This window comes from Macaca thibetana, chromosome 4 (assembly GCF_024542745.1).
Source record: "Macaca thibetana thibetana isolate TM-01 chromosome 4, ASM2454274v1, whole genome shotgun sequence".
NCBI lineage: Eukaryota > Metazoa > Chordata > Mammalia > Primates > Cercopithecidae > Macaca > Macaca thibetana.
The window spans coordinates 25,659,226-25,686,191 of record NC_065581.1 but is presented as its reverse complement, the minus strand read 5'-3'; the positions used below and the strand labels follow the sequence as shown (position 1 = coordinate 25,686,191).

General features: G+C 39.0%; 1 protein-coding gene across 1 annotated transcript in view; it reads right to left on the bottom strand.

Moving 5' to 3' along the window:
• Window positions 1-26,966, bottom strand: part of SCGN (secretagogin, EF-hand calcium binding protein) — a 49,843-nt gene that overhangs the window by 8,415 nt on the left and 14,462 nt on the right. Inside the window, exons 5-10 of the mRNA XM_050788237.1 lie at window positions 24,366-24,422; window positions 23,856-23,933; window positions 11,309-11,364; window positions 3,770-3,815; window positions 3,456-3,515; window positions 1,869-1,937 (exon numbers count right to left, since the gene is read on the bottom strand). Of these exons, the coding sequence (XP_050644194.1) occupies window positions 1,869-1,937; window positions 3,456-3,515; window positions 3,770-3,815; window positions 11,309-11,364; window positions 23,856-23,933; window positions 24,366-24,422 (366 nt within the window). The remainder of the gene's footprint in view (window positions 1-1,868; window positions 1,938-3,455; window positions 3,516-3,769; window positions 3,816-11,308; window positions 11,365-23,855; window positions 23,934-24,365; window positions 24,423-26,966) is intronic.

The following is a 26,966-nucleotide window of genomic DNA, read 5'->3' as shown; positions in this document are numbered from 1 at the left end:
GTTCATAAATGGCTGATCTGGAATTAAAGCTCAGATCTGTCACAGTCCAAAGCACTGTCTCCCATTTTACACTGCCTCATCTACAAAAAAAATTCCAGTTCTTTTCATAGCGAGGGAAAAGAGAAAGAAGGGAGAATAACTAAAATGAGGTTACCAAAGAGGAAGAGCAGCAGCCACCCCCAACCAAGGCAGCCCCTCTGGAAACCACTGCTTCAAATTCTGTAAATCAGATGTATTCTGATTCAAGCAGAGCCTAATCCCTCAGCCCAGCCCAGCTGCCTCCCACAGCCTGGCAAAGACGTGGGATGCCGCAAAACTGTTTTCAGCAACAAATGACACCTCTGACCTGAGAAAAAATTGTTTCCCACAAGTTTGAGACTAAAGAAAAGGGGGAGCAAAGAAGAAGGGAGGTTGATTTGGTTAATGACTGATTGCTCACTGTGACTGTGCATCCACACTCACAGCTGGGCTGTGTGTGTGGGCCATGGAACAGCAGAAGGCCAGAACCTCTGTGGAGGGTGGTGGGGTAGAGTGCAGTAAGGTTCCAAAGCCCCCAGGCTCTACACTCAGGCAGTCACTGCCCTTGGATCCAATGCATAAGAGACCAGGCAGCTCTCAAAAAACTGTCCCATTCATTCTCTCAAAAGCAAATTAAAACTCTAGTTCAGCAAATGCTGCCATGCAACTTTAATATTCCTATAGCTAACTGCTCAGTTTCTATTACAGAAGCCATTCTGGCATTAAATAGATAACGGGTGAAATGGGATTTTCCTCTAGCAATCAATATAAAAAGCAATATCACACCAATACCCATCAATTATTCTGGCTGTGCAAATGCCTGTAAAATCTCCAACAGGAGCAACAAGAGAACGAGGAAAAGAAGAGGCAAGGGACCCGTTGGGATGAGAACAACAAAAGAAGGGAGTCACAGAAGACGTCTCATCAGGCTAATTAGACGTCAGAGAGGGTTTTATCCATGCCTGCTCTATCACAGTACACAAACTTTCTGGAGATTCATGCAAAAATTGATATCTGGACATTTTTCAGCTGCAAGGCTCCATAGTGTTAATCGGATTTTCAAAGAAGTCTGGAACTCCACAAACAGTTCATAATTGCTACTCTAATTTTTTGCCATCTGGGCTGACCAGAAAAGAATCATTGTGTTCTGAACAAACCTCAAAAACTCCCTGAGGATACAAGACTACTAAATTCATTGTCTACACAATCCCATGGAAATGGAAGAATTGGAAATGATCTGCTGAACTGGATCATGTAGCTGGTCAATACAGTTCAACAGGACCTCAAAGGAAATTTTTTAAACGTTGTCTATCCTACATAAAACAGCTGTGTGATATAAATATAATCTAAACTTCATCCGCCCCAACCTCAGCAATGTCTTAACCCATAAATAACCATCTTAGGCTAGGTATTAGATAAGCCTCTTAGTAAAAAAAAAAATATATATATATATATATGTATAAAATTCTGAAGATCAGTTTTATTACATGAAATTCAATTAAATGTTTTAGTTATTCTAATAACCAAGTCTAAAGGGAAAAGGGACTTTCTGTAACCAAAAAATAGAACAGAAAGATATTCAGTGGCACTGCGGTCCTTCGGTAAAATAGCTGGCCTTTAAATGATGGTAAAAAGATACCTGTATGATAACTTCAAGAAATTTAAACTGCAATCTTAAGAAAGTGAGGGAGGTTTGTTGGGTTTTATAGCAATTCAAAGGTTATTAAATAAACTGCATCTCTAGATTTTATCTTTGACATTAACCTTCAGTCTCACTGATTCCCACACATAAAAAATGGAATCAATCAAAATGACAACCCCAGTTCATAATAAGAAGAACCTGCACTCACCTGGACAAGCTCCATCATGTCTTTGACAAACCCATCCACTTCTGGGCCTTCTAGGGCTCCCGTTTTACTCTGAAAAGGAAAAGATCCACTTGCCTAAAAATCATTTTCTTAAGCCAAAAAGCAAAGGAATAAATTAGATAAATAAACCGTATCAGTATTCTTGTGTGGCCGCAAATAGATTTAGAAGTGGCATGTTCCAATTTATGTTCTCCATGCAGGACGTGAATGTTCCACATGAATTAAAATAACTCGTTGAAAACTGCTCCATGTAACCAAATGAGAAGTCATACTTTTGAGTTCCTCGGCTTTTGTAGATTGCAGTCGTATGTCATATATTGACTTTATTTGCTTCCTGGGTCCTAGGCTTCAGTTTAGATAAGTGTTAATTGTACATAATATTAATCCTTTGAGGTATAGGTTGAAACTTTTTTATCTTGCCCTATAATTTGGCAATGATATGGTGATTACTAAAATATTTATTTTAAATCCAGGAAGACTACATTGAATGAACATGTTAGAATTATCATTTGGTCTGCACATGAGACCCTTTATTCCCATTTTATAACACATGCAAATATGAACATCTATAAAATACAATACATATTAAAGTATTTGTTTATTCTCTAAAGTTCCACTATAATAACTCATCTGCTCTCTTTGTGATTTCTTAATCCTGAGCCTTTCACATATCATTTTAAAAATTCCATTCCCTAGTGTATTTACCAAAGACTTACATAGTACTTATCAGGCACTCTCATAAAAGCTTTCTAAACCTGAATTCATTTAATTCTCATAACATCCCCAGAAGGTAGGTATTATTATCCTTATCACCCCAATTTTACGAATAAGGAAAACAAAGCACAGGGAGGCTGAGGAACCTGCACAAGGTCCCATAGGTAATAAGCCATTATTCAAACCTAGGTAATTGGTCACAGAAGTCACATCTTTAGCCACCTCTATGCTAGACTGCCTCTCCCAGGTGATGCTGTTTTCTGCTCAGAACATGACACATAATTATCTAGTCTGATTAGTTTCAGGGAAACATCCTTATAATCTTTCCCAACTTTTTTCTCCTTTTCTACTTTTCTTCCTTCTTACATCATACTATCATGTCCTTAGGAAATTTAATCTCTTTGCCATACTTTGTACTTATAATTTTTATTTTCTCCCCTTTTCATCAAATAATTGGTTCTACAAGAAAAATAGTTTTCATGGTAAATAGGTATGACTTGTCCTCTATTTCTTTGGGTTGAATACTGGGTTGGGGGGTTGTATGTTTTTATGCATGATATTATAAATGAACTCTTAGTCCTACAAGAAGGAGAAAACTTGTAGTTTGGGTCCAAGGAGCCAAAAAAAAGTTATCTTTTTTTTTCTTTTCTCAACCATGTGTACTCCTTTGGCTCTTTTTACTCTATTCTCAGAAGGTCTATAGAGAAGTTGAGGGTACCTTGACCTAGAAACACACAGATGGGATTGGTATTCATCATGTAAGTTTAGGGTCTGCTGGGTAAGATGGTTCCACGTAGGGGCTAAACAAGTTTCCTACTCAAAGATGGCCAGCACAATATAAAGAGGCACACTTACAACATCATAGTGGGCAAAGATTTTCTCAAAGTCCCTTTTCCTTTCTTCAGTAGAACAAGCCTGTGTAAGGAAAAAACATTATGTCAGTCCACCAATGTGACAATTCAGCTGTACAATTCTTCCAGAGTCCTGGACAACTTTTGTAAACTTTGAGTCAATGACCTTTAAGATCCCTTGATTCCACACTGAGCTTTGTCTGTTTCTAAATAAGTTATAAAGTAGAGCAAATAGATGCCTTCCCTTCTTCTTTCCTGCTCAAATCCATAGAGAAACAGCAATGACATAAACCCATCTATAGTAATGTCACTACTTACATCCATTTTAAATTGGAGAAGGAAGTTTTCCTGAAGAGCCAGAATCCTAAATTAAAAAAAAAAAAAATCCACATAAGGATTGTTCAGCTCTCAGTTATATGAAAATTTATAGCCCTGGTGTGTGGAAAGTACAGACAATTTCCTGCAAAACAGAATAGGTACTTGAAAGACAGAACTTCTTACATCACGAAAACAGAGAAATTAATTGGGAAAAACTCGTAGAGATTAGTAGTCACCACAGACTTTTAAAAGTTCATCTCAGTGGAAAATGCACAGTATGGCCTTCTGGAAATTCTCTCCTCCATAAAGCAATGAGAAAACTGGAAAAAATAGTCAAAATAATTTTCCCAGAGCTCTGGAAAACAATTAAAGTCTTGCAGCAATCTGGGGAGTGTTTACTCTGAAAAAAAACAGCTAAATCTTTTTTTTTTTTTTTTGAGATGGAGTCTCGCTCTGTCGCCCAGGCTGGAGTGCAGTGGCGCGATCTTGGCTCACTGCAAGCTCCGCCTCCCGGGTTCACGCCATTCTCCTGCCTCAGCCTCCTGAGTAGCTGGGACTACAGGCACCCACCACCGCGCCCGGCTAATTTTTTGTATTTTTAGTAGAGACAGGATTTCACCGTGGTCTCGATCTCCTGACTTTGTGATCCGCCCGCCTCGGCCTCCCAAAGTGCTGGGATTACAGGCGTGAGCCACCACGTTTTAAGACAGAGTCTCACTCTTTCGCCCAGGTTGGAATGCAATGGTGCGATCTCGCCTCACTGCAAGCTCAGCCTCCCGGGTTCACGCCATTCTCCTGCCTCAGCCTCCCGAGTGGCTGGGACTACAGGTGCCCGCTACCAGGCCCGGCTAATTTTTTTGCATTTTTAGTAGAGATGGGGTTTCACCGTGTTAGCCAGGATGGTCTCGATCTCCTGACCTCGTGATCCTCCCGCCTTGGCCTCCCAAAGTGCTGGGATTACAGGCGTGAGCCACCGCACCCGGCCCCCAAAATAGCTGAATCTTGGTTAGAACAATGACTGTAGCATTTAACTTGCCCTAATACATACACAGAGCCCGTTAGCAAGAGAGTGGGCGACTTACTGGTCCAAGACATTTTAGAAAATCTCTGTCCAATCATGAACTGACCATTGAACTAACCTAGCAGAGACTTCAGTGGACACACCTGACAAAGAATATAGACTTCATAGAATTAGTTCAGAAAAGTCACCAAATAAACAACAACAAAAATCATCAATACACCAGAAACATGACCTATAAGAAATACTAGAGGGAGTCCTTCAGGCTGAAATTAAAGGACACTAGACAATAACGTAAATCCACATGAAAAAATAGAGAGCACCAGAAGCGGTAAATATATAACCCAATGTAAAATACGGCATAAATGTATTTTTTTGTGTGTAACTTTTTTGCTATCTGATTTAAATTACAATTTCATAAAACAATAACTAAAAATCTATGTTGTTGAGCACACGATATATAAAGATATAATTTTAACAACAGAAAGGAGGAGAAAGGCATTTGAACTATATAGAAGTAAAATTTGGGGTATAATATTGAAATTAAGTTGTTACTAATCCACAATTAGATTTGATCTAAATTAAAATGTTAATTGTAATCTAGCAGACAACCGCTAAGAAAATAACTCAAAAAAATAGCAAAAGAAAAATAAGGGAATTAAAATAATACATTTGAAAATGTCTGTTTAACGTGCAGGAAGCGGTAATGGAAGGATAGAGGAATTTTTAAAACTTAAGACAAAGAGAAAACAAATAGCAAATATAAATCCTACCTTCTCAGTAATCACGTTAAATATACACATATTAAATACTCCATTAAAAGCACAGATTGGCAGAATAGAAAGAAGTAAAACTATCTCTTTATAGATGATACAATCTTGTATATATAAAATCCTAAGGAATCCAACAAAAAACTACTAGAGCTAATAAATCCAGCACACTGGCAGAATGCAAGATTAATATAAAAAATTCAATGACATATCTATACATTAACACTAGCCAGTCCAAAAGTGGAATTTGGAATACTAATCCTTTTATGATAGTATCAAAAAGAATAAAATATTTAAAAAATTTAATGAAAGAGGTTCAATTTGTAGACTGAAAACTACAAAACATTGTTGAAACAAATTAAAGACTTAAGTAAATGAAAAAACATCCCACGTTCATACCTTGGGAGACTTAATATTTTTAAGGAGACAATGCTCCCCAAATTGATCTGCAAGTTCAAAACAATCCTCATCAAAATCTGAATTGGCTTTTTTGCAGAAATTGACAATCTGGTCCTAAAATTCATGTGAATATGCAAATGAACCAGGATAGCCAAAACAATCTTGAAAAAGAGGAACAAAGTTTGAGGACTCACATTTTTTATTTCAAAATTTGCCTACAAATCTACAGAATCAAGATAGTGTGTATTGGCATAATGACAGACATGTAGATAAATGGAAAAGAATTGAGAGTACAGAAATAAACCCATACATATGGTCAATTGATTTTCAGAAAGGGTGCCAAGACCATTCAGTAAGGAAAAATATTCAAGAAATGGTGTTGGGACAAGTAGATATCTACATGCAAAATAATTAAATTGTGCCCCCACCTTACACCATATTAAACAATTAACATGAAATGGATTTACATAAAACAGAAACTTTATAATTTATATAACTCTTAGAAGGAAACAAAGGGGTAAATCTTCATGAGCTTGGATTTTGGCAGTGGCTTCCTAGATATGATATCTAAAACACAAACAACCAAAAACATTAGACAAATTGGACTTCATGAGAATTAAAAACATTTGTGCTTCAAAGGACATCATCAAGAAAATGAAAACACAAGTCTCAAAATGGAAAAAAGTTTTTGCTCATTATACATCTGAGAAATGTCTAGTAAACAGAATATACATAGAACTCTTACAGTTCAATAACAAAAGGACAAATCACCCAATTTTTTAATTGCACAAAGGATCTGAACAGACATTTCTCCAAAGAAGACATACAAATGGCCAGTAATACATAAAAAATATTCAAAATGCAAATCACAATGAGATACTACTTCACACCCACTAGATGTGAAGTAATATCTTCTTTTTTATATATCTTTTTTATGATATATATCATAAAAAGTATAATCTTTTTTATGATTAAAAAAGATGCAAACAATAACAAGTACTAATTAGAATATGGAGAAATTAAAATCCTGATACATTGTTGGTGGGAATGTAAAATGGTACAGCCACTTTTGAAAACAGTTTGGCAGTTCCTCAGAAAATTAAATGTAAAATTACTATATGAACCAAAAGTTCTGCTTCTTAATATATAACCAAGAGAATCACAAACACATATTTAACCCAAAACATGTAGCAACATTATTCATAATCTCTAAAAAGTGAAAATAACTCAAATGAACATCAACTGATGAATGGACAAAATGTGATATGTACATACACGGGACTATTACTCAGCCATAAAAAGGGATAAAGTTACAACATGGATGAACCTTGAAAACATTACTCCAAGTGAAATAGCCAGATAGGAAAGGCACATATTGTATGATTCCATTTATATGAAATGCCCAGAATAGGTAAGTCGATAGAAAGAGAAAGTAGATTGGTGGTTGCCAGGGTCTTGTGGGAGGAGGAAGAGGGGAGTGACTGCTAATGGGTACTGGGTATCCTTCTGGCATAATGAAATGTTCTAACATTAGATACTGGTGATGACTGGACTTTATGAATATATTAAAATCTACCAAATTGTATACTTTAAAAGGGTAAATTTTATGGTACTTAAATTATATCTCAATTTTAAAATAATCTTGTTTTTGTTTTAGAAAGCAAATATGTCTGTCTTTTCTGTATAATTATAATTATACTTTAATAGGATACAGTCAGTTTCAATAGATTCAACATTAGATTCATGTTGTATTCATAGTCATGAGGATATATAGAAAAAGTAGAAAAAATGTAATACAACTATGTGGAAAATCTTTCCTCCTCCAAATGCTCAGAATAGAGGGAATTAATTTGAGCCAATTAGAAGATAGAATATCCTGGAAGTCTGCAAGGAATATTGTTCTTACTATTTGCAAGACCAGGCAGCCTAAATCATGTTGCCAGTCACAGCACATATACTTGGGAGGTGCTTTTATGTAGAGGAATTGAACTGCATTTCAGAGCTGAAAGTAGAGAAAGAAAATTCCTATCTGCAAATGTTTTAAGGCCTCTTTGTTGTTGTATTAGTTTCCTAGTGCTGCTGTGACACACTGCCACAAACATAGTGGCTTCAAATGACCATAATCATTTACAGCACTTGCAGCTGAAGTCTGAAATTGATCTCACTGGGCAAAATTCAAGCTGTCAACAGGGCCACATTCCTTCTGGAGGCTCAGGGAGAATCCCTTCCCTTGCCTTTTTTCGGGTTCTAGAGACTGCCTACATTCTTTAGCCTCTTCTTCCACTTTAAAGCCAGCAACTAGCATTTTCAAATCTCTCTGTGACTCTGACCTTCTGACTCCCTCTTCCATATTTAAAGGATCTTTGTTATTACATTGGGCCCAATGTGGATAATCCAGAATAATCTCTATTTTAAAGTCTGTTGATTAGCAAACTTAATTATATCTGCAACTTTAATTCATTCTTGCCTTGTAACATGAAAGAGTCACCAGTTTGGGTATTAGGACGTGGACAATTTTTTTTTTTTTTTTTTTTTTTTTTTTTGAGATGGAATCTCACTTAGTCACCTAGCTAGAGTACTGTGATGCAATCTTGGCTCATTGCAACCTCTTCTTCCTGAGTTCAAGCGAATCTCCTGCCTGAGCCTCCTGAAGAACTGGGACTACAGGCATGCACCACCACGCCGGGCTAATAATTTTTTTTTTTTTTTTTTTTTTTGTATTTTTAGTAGAGACAGGGTTTCACTATGTTAGCCAGGCTGGTCTCGAACTCTGACCTCAAGTGATGCACCTGCCTTGGCCTCCCACAGTGCTGGGTTTACAAGTGTGAAACACCGCACTCAGCCTAAGATGTGGACATCTTTATTCTGCTTACCACAGTTCTCATTTTCAAATTCCATATCAAACTGGTTTTGAAATACACTTGGCACCCCATATCTGTGGGTTCTTCAGGGCCAACTGTGGGACTTGAGCATCCGAGGATTTGGGTATCTGGTATCTGCGGAGGTTCTGGAACCAATCCCAGAGGATACTTAGGGAAGACTGTACTAACTGATTTTGCTGCCTTGCATCTTTGTTCAGTGCTACTGTAACTCCATCAATTCACAACTACTCATTGAATCCCCCTCATTGCACAACACTCCACCAAGTGAGAAGTTATTCAAGGGGTTAAGGCATAGTCCCCGCCCTACCAGCAGGACCATAGCAAACCCGCCTCTACAGAGCGTTTGGACATATGCAGAAGGCCCTATTAGTTATCACAGTGATAGAGGGGGCACAACTAGCATTTTGTGCATAGGGCCAGGGATATTAGGTTTCTGGCATTACATGGAAATTTCCACAGAATGAAGAATTGTCCCATGTCTCACTTGAATTTCAAATGTCCAGGGGGGCAATCGTGTCTGTAAAAATCCTGCTTTTAATTATTTGTGCTTGGAACTGAATTCTTATTTGCATAAAAACTCAAGGTTTGCATAATTTACTACTTACATAAATTTTCCACATGGTAGATGAATTGTGTTGAGAGATGAATGTATTTTGTCTCATTTGGAACTCTGTCAATACTTATTTATTATTTCATGAAATCATATCAACAGCACCTGACTTACCAAAGTGCCACAATTGTATCAGTTAGCATCTCAGCTGCCCCATTATAATTCTACACAGGTGAAAGCATGTGATCACTTCATTATATCTTCACTATGATTGTATGCAAGCACTTATACACTAAAATGTGCGTTATTGTATAATTAACTGCTTTCCTTCTATTTCGCCTTTATAAGTTACAGTCTGTGCATGATGTTAGTTATTTTAGCATTGTATACATAGGTAGGTCATATTGGATATGGACTAAGAGGGCAGAGAGCAGTCGCTCTGAGCCCTTTATTAACCCCAGCCTCTCAGGGCACACAGGGCTCCTCAACTCTCACTACTCTGAGGTGTGCACAACTGAATCAGCGCATGGATGAATAGATGCTTTTGGTGAAGGGAACCACGAGATTGCAAGCTTTTGTTTTCATCTAGATTGTCATCTATTGAATGAATCCTTTGGTTGCTTTGGGATTGGCTCTCTCACATAGCTCTCTGACCTCTACTTGAGAGGAACCCTGCCTCTATCGACCAAGAGAACCAGATGGGATCCAGGGAGCAGAGGCAAGATGCCTTCTGTGCCAGGCCTGATGGAGAAACACTTTTGTCCCTCTTTGGCTGGTCCCTCAGTGGCTCTTCTATATCAATGTGGCCAAAATTAGAACGAAGGTCCTAAAAAAAGTAGCCAAGGAGGACACACAGGCTGCCTCACAATTCCTATGAGGCACAGATAGAAGGCCATTTAGTCTACTGAGGTCAACATCCTGGCTGTTACTGAGGAGAAATTCTTCCTGGTGAGTCCCCTTTCACAGATATCAAAACCTGGCTGAGGTAGCTGCCAAGAAAGGAGATTGCTGGTGTGGGATTTGGTGATTCTGGACTCAGGTTAATGTCCACTAAGATTTGAAACCAACATCTTCTTGTGACTTTGTCGAGTTACCTCCTCATCATTAAAAACTTGCCTCAGTCCTTGAAATTCCTCCCTCCCAGCTATACCTGCTGCTGCACTGCAGCCTGTAACTGCTGCGCCATTTACAATTACCATCGAGCGCTGCCCTGAAGTACCTGGTATTATATGTAGCTGCTCCCCTATAACGGGTGTATCTGTGTATTCCAGATCCAATTTCAACTCTCACTATTTGCTCAGAATGTCTTTCTCTTTTTTGTAGACAACTACATGCTGTTTGGGATCAGCTGGACTTGACAAAACATACTGACACACCAATCACATGTCACAACACCAGACTCTCAGACAACATTTTCATGGACACTGAGCCACTTCTGCTTTTATCCTGTCCTCCTCCACTTCTAGCCTTCAGGCACTTGGTGCCTCCCTGAGGATACACCAACACTTCAAGACCACACAGTGCATCTGGAGTCTGGCTCAGTAGTCCTGTGTCCTGAAATAACTGCTCGATGTTCCCAGAGCCAGTGAATGGGATTTGGGACATTTTTGTCATGAAGTCACAAGGTGAGACTATAAATGTCTTGCCTTTAAGGGTAGGGGGGTTTTTCCCATGACCCATCCATAAAATTTGTGAAAATGTTGTGCGTTGTACATTTTGGAGAGAAGAACTTTTATTATCTTCACGAAGGGACCTGTTACCCTAAAAGATTTAGAATCACTCAGCTTATTTGCTAAGATGTGCCTATTCTTTTAGACTCCAGGTGAGGCTTGATCTCCAGTCTCAAAAGGAAATATATGATGTCATCAGACCCCTAGGAAGGTATTTCTGAATATATGATATCATTTCCGTGTAACTCACCTTGCTAAGTCATTTAGATCCAACCGACCATCTTTATTTCTGTCAAAAATCTTCATCTGAAATGCAGAAGGGAAAATGATTGTACTTGTAACAGGAATTAATTCTGAAAGTTATTAAAGCACTTTTCTATTTTGCTCTTCTGATTACATATTTGCCTAAATTGGCTTAGGAGCCCACTTGCCTAGTATTGGTCACAGAAGGAATTGCATGTCAGCCTCTCTGTTAGGATGAGTCATAGGAACCAAACCTCCTAAATCTCAGTGGCTTAACACAACACAGGTTTATTTTTCACTCATGTTGTATGAGAATCAAGGGTTAGCTGGCAGGTCTACTTCATGTTGTCTATACTCTGGTGACATGGAATGACAAAGTAGTGACCATCTGGCCACATTCCTGATTGTCATTGCAGAAGGAAAGAATAGTAAATAATTTACTTATTGAAATTGTATTTTCCAAAGCAGATCCCTGGCCACACCCACCTTCAAAGGGACAGAATAATAAAATCCTATCATGTGACGAAAACTACTTATTTGGAGGATAGCAGCAACGACTACCAGTCTCTGACAGGCGAAACAGATAAAAATCTTCTATAAAGATTACAAGCTTGAAATGTGGGTTCTTTGTTTGAGTCAAGGTTTTCTGAAATTATTTTATAGCCCTCATTTAGCATATCAGCCACCAAGGAGGGCTTGGAGGGCTCATATCATAGGGTACCGTCATAGGGTATAGGAGAAACCTCATGTTTCCATGAAGGCAAAAGGTGTTGACGCTGAACCTTTCCTTTCATAGACAGACTTAGCATTGTCCAAAGAAGTTGTTTACATTATTAGATCAGACTAAACTTTAAACAATATAGGACTAAAAGTTAAAAATTTCTGCACTAACCACAAATTAGAAACACAAGACTGGTTTGGGCAAAATAGAAGAGATAGATTTCTTTGCACATCTGAGTTGAAATGTGAGTGAATTTTGTGACTTTACAACATTTTAATGCTACAGAATATCTCTAAACATATCCATATAAGGAGGCTGCACAGGGAAAAAGAGGGAGCAAGATAATCTGAAAATATATACAACAGATTTTTGCTTTAAAAGATACATTAGTCCCCCATCCTTCCTCTCTCTGCAAATACAGTTTTTTTAAATATTTAAAATGAATTTGAAAACCCATTATCCCTATTTTGGCACCAAAAATGTGTATTACAGAATTAAAACACAGGTTATATTTTTATACATTTGGACATATTACATGTCCAATTATGTCCCTTAAACATAAACACTATACAGAATCCAGTAAAAAGTCTGATGGGGATACACTTTGCTAGAAGATGAGCCATGAGTTATTTTCTGTGACACTTTCATTATGAGAGGTTCTATCTTAATAGAAAGCTAGGTCAGCTTGAGCTTTAAGCAAGTAACAACTCACCTTGAAAGACGTGGGCCTAAGTCCATTGCTGTGCAAACTTACTCCAAGAGAAAACAATCCCGTGCTCGAAATTGGCCTAGGATGAACTAAACATCAGTGTGCTAAATTATGCTTCTACCTATCATAAAATTGGCTATGGCTCAAATAAGAATAAGAATCAGGAAAAAAATCATTTGCCTAATTTTTCCATCTCTGAGTGTATACCAGTGAGAATGAATGGCACACATATTCCACTGTATCTGCTCGTCTACTTTCTTGGGGCCTCTGTAGCTCTAAGTTCAAATATTAATGATGAGGGAATCTTGAAGCATGCCTGTAGCAGCAGACTAGAAATCAAATCCTGTGTGACATTAAGACATTATGCTTCTTTGCAAGCATAACCTTTAGTGAATTTTGAATGCTTGGCATATTTGTTTGAGACATAATGGCTTCTTAATTTTTAAACTATAATAAAGACCATTTATGAGGGCTCAATACTTTATATGTTATTACATTTAATTATCACAACATCCTTATAAGGTCAAAAAAAAATCTGCATGTAACAAATAAGGAAACTGATATTTAGAAAGATTGAAGTAGGTTGTTTAAGAAGCAAGATTTTAATCTAAGCATATCTGTCACCAGAGCTCTTTCCATAAAACCAGGCTCTTAGCTCTATAAAGTCTGGGTATCTCATCCTGAATTTGGTTTGCTTCATGTTTGGTTATGAAGTAAAACATCTGGTGCAGGCCGGGCGCAGTGGCTCACGCCTGCAATCCCAGCACTTTGGGAGGCCGAGGAGGGCAGATCACAGGGTCAGGAGATCGAAACCATCCTGGCTAACATGATGAAACCCTGTCTCTACTAAAAATACAAAAAAATTAGCCAGGCATGGTGGCAGGCGCCTATAGTCCCAGCTGCTGGGGAGGCTGAGGCAGGAGAATGGTGTGAACCCGGGAGGCGAGCTTGCAGTGAGCCGAGATCATGTCACTGCACTACTCCAGCCTGAGAGACAGAGGGAGACGCCATCTCAAAAAAAAAAAAAAAATCTGGTGCCATAGAGTATACCAGAGATGTGGTATTTACCTTTTCTAATTGCCTCTTTTTAGAAAAAGACTATGTGGATTTCCCTCCAACTCAGTAGTCTGAATTTCCTCTAAAGAAATAGAAACTTCATGATAGTTGAGTCAACTCTAAGACTGCCAATTTTCACTTCACTGGACTCACGCTTATATAGTTCATTTCTATCTATTTTCTCTACCTTTGACTATAAACCAAGAGATATAAGCCTAGTGCCTGACAACTGCTCCAGGCAGTAGTGGCAGGTTGGTCACAGCCTGAGTTCCATGAGCAAGTGCCCCTGCCAGCCCTCAGCCCACAACCCAGCTCCCCTTCAATCCCCTGCACACACACCCCTTCCCACTGGGCTCCATGCCCTGAAGCTGCATGGGTGCTCATTTACCCTGGCTGGAATGATGATGAAGTATTCCCAGGCCAGAACAGGCTCCAGAATTTCTGAAACCAAATGTTCACTGCCTTGTGACATTGGTGCTCAAATTCCTATAGCAAACATGTTCTGACCAAAAACACAGAATATGAGGAGGTGACCCCTGCCCAGAAGCTCCTCTCCCAGTGACTCCTGACCAAGACCAATGGGATGTCCTGCTAGACTGAGTGGCTATTTGTTGCCGATGATGCTCACCCAGTGTCCATCCTGGAGGACTCTACCAGGCACCCACAGAATCAGAAGTGACCACCTTCACCTGTAGCATCAACCATGCCAAGCTGATGGTGGTGGAGGAACGATGTATTTACTGTGTGAACTCTGAGAACTGCACTAGTCCGAAATCCTCAGGGAAGCCTGGGTGTTCTCTAGCTTATCTAGTATCTCCAGAGCTATCCAGGAACTTGGTCATGCTCTTTTCAAAAACAACATGATTGTAACTGTGAAGAGTTTTCAATATATCTTGGCCAAGCTGCCAGATGATGCACCTTCCAAAACACCTGCTGGGACAGCAAAGGAAGCCAAAGGGAAGGTAAAGGAGACAGCACTGACAGCTGTGGAGAAGGCCAAGGACCTAGCGAGCAAGGCAACCACTGAAATGCAATAACAGCAACAGTGCATGTAGCCAGCCTGGGCCCTGCCCACCACCGCCACAGCACCCCTGATGACCTGGTTCAAATCCCTCTGCCCTTTTCCAATTTACTTCCAGCCCTACCTACTGCTTGGGTTGTGGGTTGAGGGTGGGTGTCATGTTGACATCTACAGAACACCAGGCATACCCATATCTGAGCCAGTCCTGCTTATTTCCCCATTGGGCAGCTGAGGTCAGAAGCACAGAGAGGTGTGGTGACTTGCACAGAATCACAGACGGGATGCAGATAAATTGGTAATAAATGCTAGACTGCAAACTCCATAAGGGCAGGGATCTTTGTTTTCTTTTGTGATATGCCCCCAAGTACTTGGCACATATCTAGTACATAATAGGCAGTCAATAATTATTTATTGAATTTTTTAAAAAAGAAAATAAATATAGGCCTTATTTTTTCCTCCCTCTTTATCCTAATTCACTCCAGGAGGGCTGTGGCAGTTGACAATGGCAGCGGTAGGGAGCATGCCTTCCATTCTGAAGGGCAATCGCTGAAAGGTGGAGAAGAGCCCTTCATCACTCTTCTTACCTCTACCACTGCTTTTCCAAGACTTGCACTCATACTCCATCCACACATTTTTGAGAATTAGCTACCTGAAAGGTGCTATCAAGGCTCCTAGAAATGGAACACAATGTCTTAATAACAAATGCCTTAAAATTCTAAGTGTGGTAGTTCCCATTCTCTGGCAAGAGACTCCTCAGGGACTTTGGAGTTACTCAGAATTCTCCTTAGATTGAATAATCTTTTAGTTTTTCAAACCTTTGTAGGTGCAGTAGCGATTGTAAAATGCAAAATCACTTAAAATCATTACTGGGTAACTTCCTGTCAATAGATATTTTCTTAAACAGTAGATTCAAAGTACAACTACTGTCATGTGGTGGGAGAGGAAGTCTGTGACTTTTTAAAACAATTCTTAATGAAGAATTTTAGTATAATGCCTGCCCATGGTGAAAAACATGCAAATAATTGAGCAGAGTCAAGAGTGTGGGTCCCTCCCTTGCCTGTTTTAGTGGTAACTACCATTCACAGAGTCTTATAGATCCTTCCAGAAACTTTTTAAGCATACAAGTATATGTGTATATATGTACACACATATATATCACATCTATCTAGTTTTTTGATGAATGGACCATATGCAATATACTATTTTGCAGCTTCCTTTTTTTTATTTAATAAATTGTTGGAAAAATCATTCTTTAGCAGTTCTTTTTTTTCTTTTTTTCTTTTTTTTTTTTTTTTTTTTTGAGATGGAGTCTCGCTCTATCGCCCAGGCAATCTCGGCTCACTGCAAGCTCCGCCTCCCAGGTTCACGCCATTCTCCTGCCTCAGCCTCCCGAGTAGCTGGGACTACAGGTGCCCACCACCACGCCCGGCTAATTTTTTGTATTTTTAGGAGAGACAGGGTTTCACCGAGTTAGCCAGGATGGTCTTGATCTCCTGACCTTGTGATCTGCCCGCCTCAGCCTCCCAAAGTGCTGGGATTACAGGCGCGAGCCACTGCACCCGGCCAGCAGTTCTTTTTTTAAAAAACTTTAAAGGAGATCTTCATTCCTGCCTGGAAATTATTGCCATATGCTATTTCAAAAAAGATTTAGAACCCCTCCCATATTATCAATTGAGAATTATTTGTCAGGTAATTACTATGTCTAATAACATTCTACACACTATGGGACATCTCAAACAATTATTAAGATGTACATGATTTTAGGAGTATACAATTGTAATTGAAGAGTGAAAAAGAAATATCTGAAATATACGTTAACGAATAAGATTCAACATTATCTCCTTAACCCTGAGAAAAAGAGACAGAGCAATGTGACAGGATATTGGAGGAGACTGAGGAAGGAGATAAGAATTCAGGTAAGTTCTGAAGGAGGGATAGGATTTGGAAATGAGGCAGAGAGAAGAGAGGAAGACATTATAGACTAGCAAATGTAAGAACAAAGGCACCGAGATAGAAATTCACATGATAGCAATAGGTTAGCCATAGAGAGCCACCAGGGAGGATGAGGGCTGTTCTGGGAGTGGAGGAGAGAAGTTAGAGTGGGAGAGAGAATGGGACCAGATGATGCAAGAGCTTGAAAGCCATAAATAGGAGTTTAAACTTTTGTAGATCCATGCACAGGTGACTGACATCATTCATTCATTTATTCATGCGTTCATTCATTTAACAAATATTTATGGAGTGCCTACTATGTGTCAGACACTGTTCTATTTACTGAACAAACAAAGATTCATGCTGTCATGTAGCTGATTTGGAAAGAGGAGATGGAAGGGGGGAAGGAAAATAAGACAGATAAGTAAAATACTGACTGCTTTACATATGTAACATGAAATATACATGTTACCTATGTTAAATGCTCTGGAGGAAAAATTAAGTAGCATATAGAATAGCAAGTTGGGGGGTACAATTTTAAATAGAATGGAAATGGAAAGCCTCAATTAAAAGGTGGCTTTTTCATAAAGACCTGAAAGAGATGAAAGTAAATCAAATGCATACCAGGGTTAAAAATATATTGGCAGGGATATGGCAAGTGCAAAGCACCTGTGGCAGCACATACATGCATGTCAGAGTAACCAAAAGTATGACAGGCAATAGTGTGGCAAGACTAGGACTGGGGAGGAGATAAAAGGAGATAAGATGGGAAAGGTGATGACTTGGGGTGTGAGCAGGTGGTGTAAGAACTTTGGCTTTTTCTCAGAGACAGAGCCTTTGGAGGTTTTTGATATGAAAAATGACATAATCTGACTCATAGTATAACAGGATCACTCTGGCTGCTGTGTTTCATAGAGATGGTAAGAGACAGGAGTGGAAATAGGGGGATTTGCTGGGAAGCATCTTACAATTCAGTTGAGAAATAATCATGGCTTGGAACAGGGTGAGAAATGATCAGATTTAGAATGTAATTTAAATGTGTTCAATAAGATTTGCCAGTCAGATGTGGAGTGATAGAGAAAGAGGCATCAAAGATGGTTTCAAGTGTCATGCCTTGAGCAACTTGAAAGCTTGAGGAAGACCAGTAGTGGAGCAGGTCTTTGGGGAAAGGTCAGAATTTCAATTTGAGACATGTTGAAAATGTATATTAGGCATGCAGTTCAAGTAGAGATACACATTTAAGTGTATGCAAGAAGTTTAGAGAAGTGGTCTGAGTCAGCCATATAAATCAAGGGTGGTCAGCCTTTAGCTTGTATTCAAAACCATGAGACTGGTTGAGATTACCGCGAGTGAGAGTGGACATAGAAGAGAAGAGATCTGAGGACTGAGCCCAGACGAGCGTCAGGTTGGCCTGGATCACAGTGATGAATGCCTAGACCCAGAGAAGGAAGCAGATATGAGCTGCTTTAATCCAGGCATGAAATATGAGAGCCAAGACCAGGATCATGGATGGGGACAAGCTTAAACTCATATCATTCTCTTTGTCTGCCATTGTTGTGGGATTTAGGAGGATGAGAGTGACCTCGGGTTGAAACAGAAGAGTATTAAGTGCACTCAGGCCCAGCTGACTCACGTCCAAAAGACTGGGATCGGAATAAAGACAGCACTTGACTTTTACATACACTTTACAAAAGGGGATGGGCTAGCTTGAAGCAAGCTTACAGTGGCGTGAAAGCAGGGATACAGAGGCAGGACAAACTTAGGATTGCACATAACTGTTACCAAGCAACCCAGGTGTCCATTATCTAGGTTTGCCTGGGCACAGGCTTATCTCTTAACCTTCACTATGGTACCCAGGCAGCTGTAGTTCAGGCCTACTCAGGCTTCTTATGACCTTTGTTGTACTTCTTAGATAAAACAGAATACCTGAAGTCACTAGTTATAGAGAACAGGAATCTATAAACTCATTCCATAAAATAAAGGAAAATTTGTTTTTCTCCTCCGTATGTTGAGGGAGTGCTGGCAGAGTCTCCAGAGCACATTAGACAGTATTATCAAGACTTTTCCTGGGTCTGGGCTGTGCTTATTGCTGCCTCTGGGACAAGTCAGCCTAATACTGGAAAACTTATTTCTCTTTCTTTTTATTTTTCTTTAATTTACCACCTCACCATAGTCTCAGATTTAAATGTGTTATTTTATAAAAGTTCAAGTTTCCCGCTCTAATTTAGTATGTGATTTAACATCAGCCAGAAATATTAGCTTACATTTAACAAAAGTAAATATTATCTAAAAATATCCTATCCAGACAGCTAAATCTTTCCTCCTGCCTGGCGTTGGCAGCACCTCTAAATTCAGTACCATAATTTGATTTTAATAATAGGCTGTCTCCTTCCTTGTCCAGAACATTAATTAGGAATCAGGATAAGACAAGATGTACAGACCTCTGCTTCTCTCTTCTGATTGGTCATTCTGCCTTAACTCACTCATTAGTCATGCTTCAGCCAGTTTTTAAATGTGCCAATCCTTATTCAGATCAATTTGAATTCATTTAATAGGTTACATCTCTTAAGTAAAGCATTTGATGCTAAACCTCAGAACAAAATCTTTAATACAGTATTGCCATGATTATGTCCATTGCTCAATAAAAATCCATTAAAGCAGCAATAACATGATTTCACGCTTAGTATATCAGAGCTCAGGATGTAGAAGTCGTTTTTTAAAAAGCTAAGTTCCTAAAAGTTAGTACACCCAGAAGTTTCTAGGGAAATATAAAAAGTCATTTAAAAAATCAACTATCAAGTTCCAAAATCTATTTGTTGGAAAGTATAAGTCACCTCTATGACTTAGGGAAGAAAAATGAAATCGATTGGTCAAAATTTCATTGAACTCATTTTGTCTTCTAATCAAACTCAAATCTTTGGGTGGAAACTCTTCACCAGCTTCCTCCACACTTGGCTGTCATCTCAGTGCATAAAAAGTCAATGAGAAGCTGATATAGCTTGGATGTTGTCTCCTGTAAATCTCATGTTGAAATGTAATCCCCAGTGTTGGACGTGATGAATCATGGGGGCAGATTTCTGATGAATGGTTTAGCACCATCCCCTTGGTGCTGTCCTTGCTATAGTGAATGCTTTCTCCCAGCATCTGGTTGTTTAAAAGTGTGTGGCACCCTCCTTGGCTCTCTCTCTTTTGTTCCTGCTTTTGCCATGTGATGTGCTTGCTCCTGCTTCACTGTCTACCATAAGTAAAAGCTCCTGGAGGCCTCCTCAGAAGCAAAGCACATGCCAGCATCATGCTTGTACAGCCTGCAGAACCATGAGCCAATGAAACCTTCTTTTATAAATTACCCAGTCACAGGTGTTTCTTTATAGCAACACAACAATGGTCTAACACAGGGGCCATTTGGAGTTTGTTTGATTATGGACCTGTCTCCATGGGACAATTTAGAACCAAAATGAGTACTTAACTGCAGCACACATGAGCAGAAAAGCTATGAGGTGTTGGCAATGAAACAGACATAGAATAACAGGACTGTCTTGGCCAATGGACAGTTCTCAAACTAGATACTTAAACATTGGGTAAGATCACTCTGATTTCCCTCAGCTACTTCCCAGGACTCTAGACTTACGAATCTAAGCTAAAAATGTTGCATACTGACAAATTTTCTTGAGCTCAGGACATCCCATTGTAAGGTGATGCCAGCCTGAAGCTTCTTTAATTTAAGCCTGATGGCTGTAAAGGGAAAAGCTCTGGGCAACTGGCCTGATTTGTGATGTGCATCATCTTTCTTCAACCACATACTGCACCCTTTCTGATTCTACCCTGGCAGGTCTGGTTTAAAGGAGAGGAGAAAAGGAGAATTTCAGAGCATAAAGCTCTGCTTGGGGAAGATTGGGTCTGTGCAAAATGCTGAAATGTGCAATATGCAACCCTCCAAGCAATATGCAATATGCTCCCTCCAACCCAAGAGGGAGCAAGAGCCATAATAGGGGCACAGGGTCATAAGAAACACTGACAGGGGAGATAGGAGGTTCCCAAAGACAAACGTTCCTTATTTTGTCATGGTTTCATCATAGCTGGCTATTAGGTAACAACTGAAAGTTCAGTTTAATATGCATTAAGTAGCCTACTACGTGTCAGGTCCCATGTGAGGGCTGGGACAAGAAGGTTAGATGCTGTCCTCACCCTTGAGGAGTCACAGGCTAGTGGGGTACAAGAGCCATAAACAGATAACATCAGTGTCATCCTTGACTCCCACGTGATTCATCAGGAAATCTTCTCAAGTTTATCTTCAAAATATATTTAGTTCTCACCTCTTCTGCCACTCCAACTGAGTCCAAGTTGCCATCCTCCATCACCTGGATGGCAACAATGGCCTCTCAGCAGATCTTCCTGATTCCATACTTGCCCATTGAGGACTCTTCTCAATCAAGGGGGCAAATCTTGACATCCTCTGCATCATAGCCCTCTAGCCGTTTTCCATCTAACTAAAACCCCAAGTCCTCACGATGGGCTAAAAATCCCATGATGGTCTGGCTGCCGTTTAGTCTCATCCTTTCTTGCTCTGCTCCAGCCATGCTGGTCTCCCCCGTTCTTAAAAATCCCAGGCACGCTTTTGCATTAGGGGCCCTGTGCCTGCTGTACCCTCAGTCCCTCCTCACATCTCACCTTCTCAGAGGAGCCACCCTGACCACCTTATTGAAAAGTACCCCTTCTTCCCAGTCCCCTACCCCAACTGCTCCTGCTAGCACTGCCATTCCTGGCCCAACTCCACTTTTTAATTTTTTCCATAACACTCATCTCCCTCTGTTATGCAATATAATGAATTATTAATTACGTTTATTATTTGTTGTCAGTCTCTCCTTTGTCTATTTTGCTCACTGTTGAATCCCTGTTGACTAGAATAATGCTTGGGGCATAGTAGATATGTAATGAATATTTGCAGAATGAATTAAATTATTAAGAAGCTAAGATGATGATATGCACAAGGCACTACACAGGCACAGAGAAGGGGTACTGGGCTTACCGTGGAGGGAAGGCTACAGAAGATTTCTTTTAGGGCAAGTTGATGTCTAACTGAATATCGAATGATGAGCAAGAACCAGGTGAAAAAAGTGAGGGGAAAAAAGCTGAGCTATATTAAGAAGTAAAAGAGTAGTGGTTTAGTATGGTTAGTTGGAGGTGGGGGCAAGCTCCTCAGAGTCAAAGATAGTCAAAGAAATACTGGCAACATGCTGGAGATTCTACATGAAAATATATTCATTAAGTAGGTCATGTTTTATAAGTCGATAAAATCGAGATAACAACAGCCAGTGTTAACATTCTGTTAAATCAATGTTAAAAATATGCTGAACTAGAAAAACACCTCCTTATTGTTCTGTACCCCAAGCAGTTTCCATCTAATTTCCTTTTTCATAGTATTCATTCTATTAGAGGGCTTCACTGGAGCTTAGGTCAAAAGGAACCTAGAGATTCTCCTGTAGCTGGGAAACTGCTTCCCACTGCTGGGGGATTTCCCACTTCACCCTTTGGTGCTGAGCACATATTTACTCAGGATTTCAGACATCATTTTGCATGCTATGAAAACAAATCAACATAGTAAGAGGCTGAATAATTTCCTTAATTGAGATCCTGCCCTGAGATTTGATTCTCTCCTTGGCATTTGCTTTCTCCTGTCTAGGCCAATTACAAGTTACCAGGGTCAAGAGCACTTGCCTCCTTCCCAACACAGACTCATTTGACTGGAGGCACATTCAGAGCAGAGTACAGAAGGAGAGTAGAGAAAGCTCCAGGGCTGAAAATCAGGGGAGCTTAGCTTCCAGCTTAACAGATGCCTTTAGCTAAGGAACATTTTTTCTCAGTTATCTGATCTTTAAAATGAGCTTAAGAACTCAACCTGGTGGTGACTTAGTCACTTAAAACGCTTTCTTAGCCTTAGTCATCAGATATATAAAATTGCATGAATAATACCAAGACTGTAGAGAAGTTGTTGGAAATATTATAGTATTTGGAAATACCAATTAAAAGCCCAAATAGGTCAACATGGTGGTACACATTTTAACAAACTCTTCTCAGTAATATGTATCCCTGACTTCACCATAAGGCTCAATGAGGTGAATCTGTTCAATAACTCTTTATATAATAAATATAACAATCCTACAAGTAATTAAAGCTTTATCAGCAAATTTCCATGCTTACTAACTAAGAAACCTGAAGATTTTTATAGGAATGAACCACACACCTAGGGATGAGAAAGGGATAGGGGAGGAGAAAAGACAGAGGAGCCAGATACAATTTAATACAAATCATTGATGAGTACTGGGAGAAATGCATCAAGTTAGGTGTTGAAACAGAACATGAGGATGAGTTCACCAAAGGCAGCTTCCTACTTCACCACTTTCCATGGAGCTTGACACAAAAATAGTCTCAAGGTCACTTGGAACAACGATGACATGAGGGGAATGTGAAATAATGACAACTACTGCAATAAGAGCTAACTCATTGTATTCTGGACAGTCTGCAAGTCCTTCAAATGCATCAACGCATTTGCCCTCACAGGAATTAGGTACTATTCATCCCCATTTTATAGGAGAAGTAAATAAAGTTGAGAGGCTTGACAGTTTTCTTACATCATAGCTGGTAAGTGGCAGAGGTAGGACATGCATCCTCCATCTAGCTGACTCTCCAGCTGCACTAAATCAACATGCTAAATGAGGAGAATCATCCACTGTGGTGAGAGGCAGCTTCCATCTGTTTGGTACTGATTGTCTAAGTCCATGTTTACTTGCTTCCATGTGACTTCAATTAACATTGAGGTTATTGGCCTGATGCTTAGAAACCTAATATTGACTGAACTTTTCAGGTTTCCCCACAGACTGGTGAACAGCTTTCTCTCTCAAATAGATGCAACCTGGTCACAAGAGAGAGGCTACAAGAGTTCAGTTTTAGCCAGTGTTTTTCAGAGTTGAGGTTTCCTCTTGCATTCATTTAGCCTTCAAATTCTCAAGGACGACCTCTCTAGCAGACACTGTTTCTGGGGTCTGGGGAGGGAGTGGGGGAGCTGTCCTCATGGAGGTAATTACTCATGGAGTAGTGAGTAATTATTCATTACTTACCATGGTGCCAGTGTATTCTTCCAGTTTAGCCTCAGAAATGGCCTTTCTGTGGTGAAGAAAGAGGTCTCGGAGGAAGTTCTGTGGCGCCAAGAGAAGAGTCATACTTCATATAGTGAGCAAATAAACTGCAAAGGTCTTAAAAGGCCTTATTTCAAGAATTGTGGGTTGTTTGTTTCCAGGAGGAAATAAAATGCTTTTAGCAAGCAATAAATCCAAGAATTGAGGGCTGTCACTGTTTATAGGGAGCTCACGGGGCCCAGGGACTAGCTCCAGCATGAAAAAGTTATCATAAATGCTCAATTATGCTGCTTTTCCAGAGACAGCAATGTGACTTGCACTTTCTAAACCTTTTAAAAATGAATATATATACATATATGTACATATGTATGTATTTTTTGAGTAACATATTCAAATACATCTTTCCTGGGCCCACAGAAATCAAACTCATGATACACACATATCAAATTCCCAATGATAAACAAACCCACCCCTTCACCCAGTGACACTTACGCGGAGCTCAGCAGCTGATATAAAGCCACTGCTGTCAGCGTCATATTTGCGCCAAATCTGAAATACACAAAAGTCATTAATTCATTTATCCTCAGATAAGTTGGAATAATTATGTGGTATCTACTACAGTTCAGCATCTGAAAACAGTACTTAACTGAATGGAAATTCCACTTTTGATGGGAAACTTTAGGCTTTCTTTGGTGACAGCAATTTTGGGCAGAATCCACCAGAAATAGATCACTGCATTCACTTGGAGCCACTTAAGGAGGGCCACAGTGGTTTCAATGAAAGCCCACTGAGTGGGCTTTAATCGAAAGGGTTCTTTTGGAAAGTTCAGAATGGAAAGATACAAAGTGATGAACTTCAATTTGGGGCAATATGACAAAGTAAGAAACCTCCTCAGTACTAAATACCTAAAAATGCAACATCCTATGTAAATAACTTTTAATTACATTGCATAGATCACAAGAAAGTGAAAGGACTCCTAAGAGACCCAACGTGATAGGAAAGCACAAACTTAGAGTGGTAATGTAGGACTGAAACCAAAGCCTATCCCAAGTATATCTGCTGGTCCCTGGCAACAACGTCTGCAGTTTTATGAGAAAACTGCACATGTGGTAGACAAGGAATAAATCATGGGACCCACACAGGTGGAAAATCAGATCGAGGTGCCCGCTTTAAACTAAAGCTTCAAAACTAAAACCTTAATGAAAGATGAACTTTAAAAAATTACACTGCAGAAAAGTCCCCTAAGAAATCTTGCCTGTGTGGTCTTGTCTCTGATGGAAGGAATAAAATAACTGATAATTCCCAGTTATAAGCTACTCCTCTCATTAGTGTGAGGCCAGCATTCATCCAACTGAAGATACAGTTACTGAACTGGAAGACAGAACAGCTGAAACTCTTTGAGGAAAGCACTGAACTACTTTCCTTAATAAATTCTGTTACTCTCACCACCTCTGATTATTCCATGGACAAGCCCCACATCAGTTGGCAAGCTCCCTAACTCTTGTACAAAATGAAAGGTTACACTAAGTTGTTGTGTTTTTTTTTCCATTGACAGATTTTTCTTAGATCCTAGATGGATTGCCTGTGTTCTGTGTTAACCAACTGCAGGAACCTTAGTTATTAACCACAATCAGTGTCCTGAGCTCAGACTCTGCAGGGATAGTAGGAGATGTTGATACTGATGCTATGTCGACACTGGTGCTGATATTTGGTGATAACAATTCAGAAATGTCACTCCTTTCAGACCCTGTCATTTATGTCTGAATTTAGTCCAATTTACACAATCAATGAGTTAAATGTGATTTATATCTTTTATCGTATGAATATGCCAAAACTATGAGAATTTCAAATAATTTTTAAAATTTTTTGCATGCTTTTTAAATGCCATTCTCCAACAATATCCATCTAAATTATTGTGTAGTTTTACTACAGCTGAGTCATTGGAGAGCCAAAGATTTTTGTGTGAACATTCAGCAAGCCTATCTTTAAAGAATAAAAGCAAAATAAAGACATTTCCAGACAAACAGAAGCAGAGTTTATTACCAGCAGACTCTCAATAAAGAATATACTCTGGGAAGAAGAAGGAACAGGAAGAAGGAAATCTGAGATACACAAAAAAGGAATGGTGAACAAAGACAATGGTAGCAATATGACATGTGGTGACACATGGGCAAATTGAAACAAATCTTGACTGCATAAAATTTGTGGGATTAAAGAAAACAAGAGAGAACTAATATTCTGGACAATAATGGCACATGAGTTGGTGAGTAAGAGTTATAGTGTGTTAAGATCCTGTGGTTCAGGGGAAAAGTTAGAATTTCTTAAAATATGTAGAATGTAATGGGATATAAGACAGTTAATTTTTAAAAACGAATAATTTACAATGATAGTTTTAAAAACTGGGTACAGAAAGGGAAAGCTCTTCTTTACAGATAAAATCGACAAACTACAAAGGCAGGAAAAGTAGAATTAAAAAAAAAAAAAAGATAAGAAGCCTCCATAGGGCCATGTGCTTTTCCCACTTCTCAAGATTATTCAAGACTACACTAGGCCTAACATTTTAATACTATTTTTCTATATTCATGATTTTTTTTCTGAAATCATGTTCACTGTACAAAATTAATGAAATACAAAAAGAAAAAATTTATAATCTCCAGAAATTCCTCTCCTGAGATAATTACTTATTGTTTCTATGTGTTTCATTTCTATCATGTTTCTACAACATACACTAAAAAACAGAATTGGGATCATATTATCTATACGCTTGGGCAGTCTCTTTGTTATTTTTATTAAAAATGTTATCTGAGTGTTTTTAAACACAATTAGAATCATTTTGAAAATGTCTTAAAATACATTTTAAATAATTATGACTTTATACACAATTGGAAAATACAAAAGTACAAAGAATAAAATCACCTGAAATCTTACCACTTACGAACAACTGATATTTATTTGTGTATACTTACCTATTATCTTATTTATTCAGGCCTCAGGGTAAACAACTTTTAAACAAAGTTAAGATCAAATTCCATATACAATTTTGTTTCTTAATATCATATTGCATTTCCTTCATGTCATTAATTATTTTTTGAA